The 7,754-nt window shown below is 40.3% G+C and overlaps 1 protein-coding gene across 2 annotated transcripts in view; it reads right to left on the bottom strand.

Moving 5' to 3' along the window:
• TPX2 (TPX2 microtubule nucleation factor) overlaps window positions 1-7,754 on the bottom strand; it is a 60,143-nt gene that overhangs the window by 23,255 nt on the left and 29,134 nt on the right. For both annotated transcript variants that reach the window (XM_019645650.1, XM_019645651.1), the window contains exons 8-12: window positions 6,358-6,479; window positions 5,210-5,361; window positions 3,345-3,516; window positions 1,352-1,493; window positions 485-701 (exon numbers count right to left, since the gene is read on the bottom strand). In XM_019645650.1, coding sequence (XP_019501195.1) covers window positions 485-701; window positions 1,352-1,493; window positions 3,345-3,516; window positions 5,210-5,361; window positions 6,358-6,479 — 805 coding nt within the window. The remainder of the gene's footprint in view (window positions 1-484; window positions 702-1,351; window positions 1,494-3,344; window positions 3,517-5,209; window positions 5,362-6,357; window positions 6,480-7,754) is intronic.

Here is a 7,754-nt window from a genome sequence, read left to right as displayed (position 1 = left end):
AAAAAAAAAAAATCTTTAAAAAAAACAAAAAAAAAACAACCAATGGCTTAATGTACGAAAAGGGCTTAGAGTAGTGCCGGGCACATAGTGAAAGCATCAACTATTACGACAGTGACAATGATATGATGACAACCAGGACAAGTACTACTACACAGCATGAAGGCTCAGGTCAAATGCTTCCTTCTGCACAAAGCATTCCCTGAGCCTTCCATCTGGAAGAAATCGTTATCCCCTTTGAATTCCTATAGTACTTTTAACTGTCGTCTCTCTTAGAACATTTCTGTCTCATTTTACATTATTTACACGTTATTTCCCTTACTGAACTGTAAGTGTCCAAAATTCACCTCTGATATATTTCTTTTATCACCTACAGCTCCTAATATGATGTTTGGATCACAGTATCTACTCAAACATGTGTAAATGGGTGGATATGTGGTCACAGCAGGACAGTTCTGCCAGCATACCAAGCCTCAACCATTCTTACCACAACATCTTCCAAGATCTTAGTCGGGCAAGGTCTGGAATGAAATTCAAAGTGTTCATCCTCTGATTTCTTCTTTGATTCACGCTCCTGGATTCTTTTCTCGATTTCCAAATCAAAGCCAACAGGCTGAGTGGGTGGCTTCACAGGTGGTTTCTTGGGCAAGATGGGTCCACCTTCAAGAATCCGGGGATCAAGTTCCCGAGCTTTGAATTTGTATCTATAAGGTGAGTTTAAATGACAACCACACACACACAAAAAAAGTTTAATAAAATGAAAGCTACACAAACAAAAAAGTAGGCCAAAAACAGAAAAATAATAATCATTAAGATTGGCCATCACGCACAGCAAAATCTCCACTCTCTCCATAGCCATTATCTCCACAGCCATGAATAAATGACAAAGTCCTAACATTCCCACCACTCTAAATATTGGGATTTCTCTTCACAGAGGAAGCTCCCCCTTCTCAAAAGAAGTATAAAAGCAATAGAGGGAGGATACAGGAGACAACCTCCAGTGCTACCCACATTAAGTTCCAGTTTCCTCCACTGAACAGTCCCTTGGATGGCCATGAAAGAAAGGGTGGGATCTACCCAGACTGACCTCAGAGCACACTCCTTCATTGGAATCCTAAGTTCTCCCACCCCAACCTCTGCATTACAGGTTTTTACCAGTTTACACTCCAGGACATCTCCATAGTCCCACTTTCAACCCTTTAATCATAGAGACAGGGGCACAGCCTACAGAGCCAGGAACTCAAATGCCATAAATTCTCATGGCAAGAAAAATAGCAACTGTCCCCTTATAGAACTGAAAAGCAAGTTGGCAGGTTCTTGGAACTCTTCCTCAGACACAGCCAGTGGAACTTACTGTTGCAGTTTCTCGAGCTCCTCGGCCTCCTGTTCCGCGGTGCTTTTGCAGGTTACAGGTCTTGCGCGCTTTTTGGTTTGCAGAACAGGAGTCTGTGGGTCTCTGGAAATCTTGCCCACAGCAGATTTGGAGGGTAACAGAGCTGTAAACGGAGATCACAGATATTCACCTAGCTCCCAAGACCATGTTTACCTGCAGGTGCTGACTCAGCATAGCAGCCCAGAGATGCCCAACCAGAGTGGCTGGCCTTCCACGCTCAGCTCACATCGGTCAACTTGACAAATATTCAGTCCCTTCTTCCCTATCACTCTTTATTGAGGGGTATAATGAAAGGAGCCTTTGGGTAAACTCTACTATCATCTTCTGAACTTAAAAACCACTTGTGTCTGGTGAATTCCTTGTCATTGACTGCACAGGCCTGTACTGCCTTTCTATTGAAAATGCCAACTATTTTGCTTGTTATTGACATATAAGATCTTTGCTTATTCCAGCTTTAAAAATAAGAACTTTCTAAAGAGCAAATAACAATTCCTAATTTTATAAACTTTTTAAAAGTATCTATATCATAGTATCAAGATCACCTCTCAGAAAGTCAAATGAAGAAAGTAAAAAAACTGCCAATGCATCAATATTAAGACCATCGTTACCACTCACAGGGAATATTGATTTACAAGGCTAGGGACAACCTTGTAAATTTTCATAATTATATAGAATGAGTCCTCTAATTTAGATCTTATCACATAAGATCAGAAGATAGAAACCAAGTCTATTTCAGAAATAAGCCAGGTTTCAAGTATACATATAATCATTATTTAGCTATAACTGTAAAAAGTTATAAATAAAAATTATAGAAAATATTTTTTACTCCTATTTGCCAGGACTTAGATTCTAAGAGCAGGGCATATCAGACTCCAGAAGTCATATATTACTTGAAAAGTCATGTTTAATATTTAAATTTCCATTAGGATAAAATTTTTTTTTTATTTTCATAATATAAAATTTGACTAATGTATAATAACAGTGTTAAAAAATGCTGTACTTAGAACTTGTCTGGCTACCTAACAAAGCACTAAACAATGCCTACGCAAGGGTAGAAAAAACTGATACCTTCAAAGGCAAAATGACCAGATTCTGCTTTATCCAGAGTGCTAGCCTGATATTCGGAAAGTATTTTATACCATTTCCATTTCTCAAACTTCTTTGCTTCCTTCTTGTAGTAATTATGTTCATAAAAGTAGACGCTATTAGATTACAACCCTCTCATCTGTTCACCACCAAATCTGTTCACCGCCTCCTTTCAAAGAACCATCACTCCACCTGTGCTACGTGTCAATCCCCTACCTGCCCATGCAGGGACCTAACCATTGGTTATCTCCTTTCTCTCCTGTATCTTTCTTTCTCTTCCAGGGACTTCTCAGCATGCAGACACGCTCTACCTCCCTCCCACCTCCTTTGACTCTGACATCTCCCTCACATTCATAGCACTTACCATAATTTGTAATGATCTGTCTGTTTATGTCCCTCACTGAATTAGAAACTTGATGTTTAGTAGCACCAATTCCATTTTGTTCACTTCTATACTCCCTACACCCCACAAAAGGCCTGGTTTGTACCAGTAAAAAGCTTGTTGAATCACTGAACGAAAAGCACACAACCTTGAATGAATGGAATGCCTTCATTTTCTATAGGTAAGTAAATGCACTACGACACAGTGATACATGGCAAAGATATCCTTGACGTGCAATGACACAGCAGGGAACCCTGATTCCCCTTGGCCATTCATTAACCAGGAAGTGGCTGCTGGGCTGAAGTGGACAGATGGCTGGGTGGACTGAGAAATGGTCAACAATACAGTAGGAGTCTGCAATAGGCACATGCCATACTTTAGTTCAAAAGCTAGGCTTTCAACTAAAGGCACACGTATGCCTCAGATCTAAGCAAAGGGAATTCTAGGGAAGGTTCCAGCCAGCTATGATATCAGTAAAAAACTTACTAATGTCATCCTTCTTGCTCCTCAAGTGGTATCTGTTAGGGGTTCGTTTATAGAAGGCTTCGACCTGCTGTGCAAAGGGCACATACTGACAAGCTGTTTCATCAAATGTTCTTTTCTTTCCTTGGGACAGGTTGAAAGGCTTTACAATGGTGCATCCCTTAGACACTCGGGCCTGTAAAGAAAGAAGTTGTTTCCCAAATGAAATGTCATGGAAGCTCAGCTCGACCACAAGGCACATATTCAGCACCGAGGATCACAAGAAAAAAGGTCCATGGAAAACCAAGATTAGTATTCTTAAGTCTGCCAGTCCTTGAGCACTGGTTATAACAAGTCTATTCCAACTTTTTATTTTTTAAAAAAGGAAGACAGGATCTAGCACTTAGCAAATTGTCCTACAACAGTACATAAGGTGATTTTTCACAAGCATGTTAACGTTTTGAAGCAATCAAGAGCCAGTTTTCTTATTAGAAGGAAAAAAAGCTGAAAGGCACCCCAGCCCCGCTGCCAGCACCGCCCCCTCAGCCCCCACTGCAGCCTTGCCACGTGCCCACCGTCGTCTGGCAGAGGCCTGGGAGGATGCCTGTGAGCAGCTTGCCTGACTTTGAGTCTGACCAGTAACCGCTTTTCCCCTGAGCAAAGGAAACTAGGCTAAGGGGCTGGGCCCAAAGATGGTGAGCAGTGGCCGCCTCTGGGCTCTGGTTTTGGAGTGCTCATGGATTAACCAGACCAAATGGTTTAAGGGTAAACAAGATGCATTTATTCAGATAGTTCTGGGACGTCGTAATTATCTTCTTCGGAAAGAACCATCCCCTCTTTGGGCTTCAGGGGCCCAGACTGAGGCACAGTGATGAGAGCATGTGGTGGTCCACTCTCATGTCAATCTTGAGGGCTGGTGCCCAGAGTGCATCCTGGGTATGTATGTGTGAAATGAGCAAGTAACGGCAAAGGTATGGATGAAGTCACGCAGGCAAAGTGTGTAAGATAGAAAGACAAGGTATCCAATCTATGCTTTCACTGGAGGCCCAAGCACCTGAACATGACTTACAAGTAGGGTGACCATTAGTCCCAATTTGCTCAGGACAGTCCCGGTTTACGTCTATTGTCCCCATATAATCAGTAATATTGACTCATTTCACTCTTGGAAGTGTCCCAGCTTGTACAATAAATTATATGGTCACTCTTAAAACAAAAAAATTGATTGGGCTTCTGGGTCTTGATCAGGTCAGGGAGCTGCCTGAACCTTTTTTCACACATCCTCCCCAAAACTGATTGATGAAGAAGCCTACTCCTTGGATCAATTTTCATAAAACTAGTCTCTGCTTAGAAGCAAAACTTTTACAGAACCTACATCTCAAAGAAAGAAGGAAGGCCCAAGGTTTAAGACGGAAAAGGACTGATTTCAACAAATGATGATGACTAATATTGCAAGTAGAGATTCTTAGCACTAGAATTTTTATTAGGGATTGTTACTATTTTTGTTAGTGCTCTGGTAACAAAACTGCAGAGGATTCAAGTGGTCTGCCCCAACCCCATTTTTCCCATAAACCCTGTTATATTTTGTACACAACTTTGCAGACACAAGATTTTTTTCAAGAATTTTGTAACAGCACAAGCTGTAACAAGCCTGTGCTTACAATTTGTCACACATAATTCTGTGTGTTTTATGTATATTCTCAATTCAGTTTCCATAGCAACTTGGTAAAATGGTTCCCAGAGGGACAGAGTGATTTATCACGCAGCTAACAGGGCAAAGCGAGGATTCAGCTCTATCTTAACTCAATTATATTAAGTAGTGACCACAAATGCTATATCCGAAATCCTCACTGAATTGGTAACAGGAATATTCATTTAATCCATCAACTTACAGGAGATGGAGGATGCTTTCGTAGTTCAGATGTGAAGTTCACTGCCTTATACTCCTCCTGGCTCTTAGGATGTTGTTTGATTCGCTCATCTGTGCGGAAGTGGAAGTCAACTGATTTGGTAACCTGGCTCACCAATTTCTTCACAGGTTGCCCTAAGTGAGGAGCAGAGTGAAACACACAGGTAACACTAAGAATATAGACCAGTAGTAAACCCCTTTTTATCCAGTTTTTTCGATGCTTCTATTACCATGGATCTAACTTTGTTCACTCTCTACATATAACCCAAAATTTGAAACAGTCCTCAAGGACACCACTAATATATGTGCCTTATTCATTGAGGCCTGTTGGGTTTAAAGCCCTTCAGTCAGACGCAAACTATAGAGGTAGCACAGGGGGGGAAATCCCATCTCCCAGTCGTAGCTCTGGAGACACAGAGTAACTATTGGGTTGTCGGAAAAGTCATGACGTATTTGTCTATGTTTTTCACTTTTGATAGGCAAAGCTCTGAATTGACTTAAAAAGCACACTTAACTAACCATCTGGAACCCCTATAAACTCCAGGGGTGCTGTTTTCAACCCAGTCAACAGGGCTGTATAGCTTTGACTCCACTAATAACTCCATACCACAGCAAAGAGGAACTCTGATCCCTTCAGCTCCCTCAGTCATACTTTTCCTCTATAGCTACAACCGGATTCACTCAGCTTTCTTTCCTTCTGCCTAGGGTAAAATAGGAAAACAACAAAAAACTGCCCTGCCCAGCTGCTTTACCTTCTGTCTTAATCCTAGTCCCTCCTTTTTCTAAAACAAAGAAAAAGAATTAGGAGGAAAAAACAAGGGAGCAATTAATTTTACTTGAAGAAATGAGGGAAGGCCTCATGGAAAAAGGCCTTGAAAGATGGCTGTAACTTCTATAGTCAGAGACAGAGCAACAGCATGCTCTAAGAAAGAGCCAATGTATAGAAAATGTTCTAGGGAATGATCTTTGGGATATAAATGGTACCCATGTCCAGCCTTCTAAATAAGCACATCTTTTTATGCCAACTACTGGCCGAGAAAGCCTGAAATTTTTGCTTTAGACTCCAAAAAACCCTACCAAGATTATGATAGGCACCCCTTATAAATCAGATTCAAGCAGACCCAAGCTGACCTGCTCCTGCAAGAGCGAGTTTCTTGAATTCTTCATTCTTTTTCCGCATCTCCATCACCTCCTGCTGCATCTTCATGCTCTTCTCCAACTCTTGCTCCTCGGTACTTTTTAGAATCTTTTGCCTAAAGGGCAAATCAATAAAAGAGATAAGAGGGGACAGGAGAAAGGCTCAGTGATTCAAAATAATCTAAAGGCATTATATAGATTAGATCTTTAACCTGTGATAAAATAATGTCCAAACCAAAAAGTATTATCTAATAGATTGATATTGACTTAATTAGATAACCTATGGAAAAAAAAAAGAGATGCACAATTTATACCAAAATATTGAACAAATTTGCAGAAAAAATAACAAAAATAGGCTACAGAAGATATTATAAAAGATCCACAAATTTGACTATATAATGATTAGCTTTCATGGACAACGAATACTAAAATTAAAATACCAGTAGAATGGGGAAAATATCTGCAACAAATATGGCCAAAGGTTAATAATAATATACACAAAACGTATACTGTGAAAGAGAGGGCAGACTTAGGGGTAAAGCCAAACAGTTCAAATCCCAGCCCTGCAATTTCATTTTCTGCCTATGTGATCTGGAGAAAACAATTGAACCTCTCTGAGCCTTAGGTTTCTCCACTGTAAAATAAGGAATATTCATGTCAACAGAATATTGTGACTATTGAGATGTTTCTGAAGTACTTGACACATAGTAAAAGTTCAATTTAGAGCAGCCATTCTTAGTGGTGAGAACATCACTATGACGACTTCTAGATGAAGAGGGAAGAAAACACACCATTTACCCAAAAGGAAATATGGAAAAAAAATGTTACAGTGACAATAATACATGTTTTCAGCAATCAAGCAAATAAAAATTAAAATAATTCGATGCCATCAATATTATATTAAATTTGAAACAATTTTAAAAGTAAAAAAATTTCAATGCAGATGAGACTACAAGGAAATAAAAATATTCATTGAAAGCTGATGACACTGTAAATTCATACATTCATTTCATAAATAAAATTAGCAATAAATATCAATAGCCATAAAATTCATCATAGCTTTGACCAAAGAATTTCTTTTTCCTTTTCCTGAGGACTACTCAAAGAAAAGGATCTGCCTATAAAGATATTCACTGACCTACAGTTGTGAAAAATTGGAAACTGCATCTTCAACAAGAAATTGTAAAATATGGGCCGGACGAGTGGCGCGATGGTTAAGAGCTGGCTTGGGATGCCAGAGGGCCCCGGTTTGGATCCCACATGAGGACCAGTGACACTGCCCTCTACAGCTAAGATGCTAAACAACAGCTCAACCTGGAGCTGGGCTGCCGTGAGTCGCCTGCGACGGCGTAGGCTGCAGCCCCTGTGGCAGTGGGTTGCCATGGGCTACC

This window comes from Hipposideros armiger, unplaced genomic scaffold (assembly GCF_001890085.2).
Source record: "Hipposideros armiger isolate ML-2016 unplaced genomic scaffold, ASM189008v1 scaffold_94, whole genome shotgun sequence".
Taxonomy (NCBI): domain Eukaryota; kingdom Metazoa; phylum Chordata; class Mammalia; order Chiroptera; family Hipposideridae; genus Hipposideros; species Hipposideros armiger.
The sequence above is the reverse complement of the archived record's forward strand: the minus strand, read 5'-3'. Positions and strand labels throughout refer to the sequence as shown.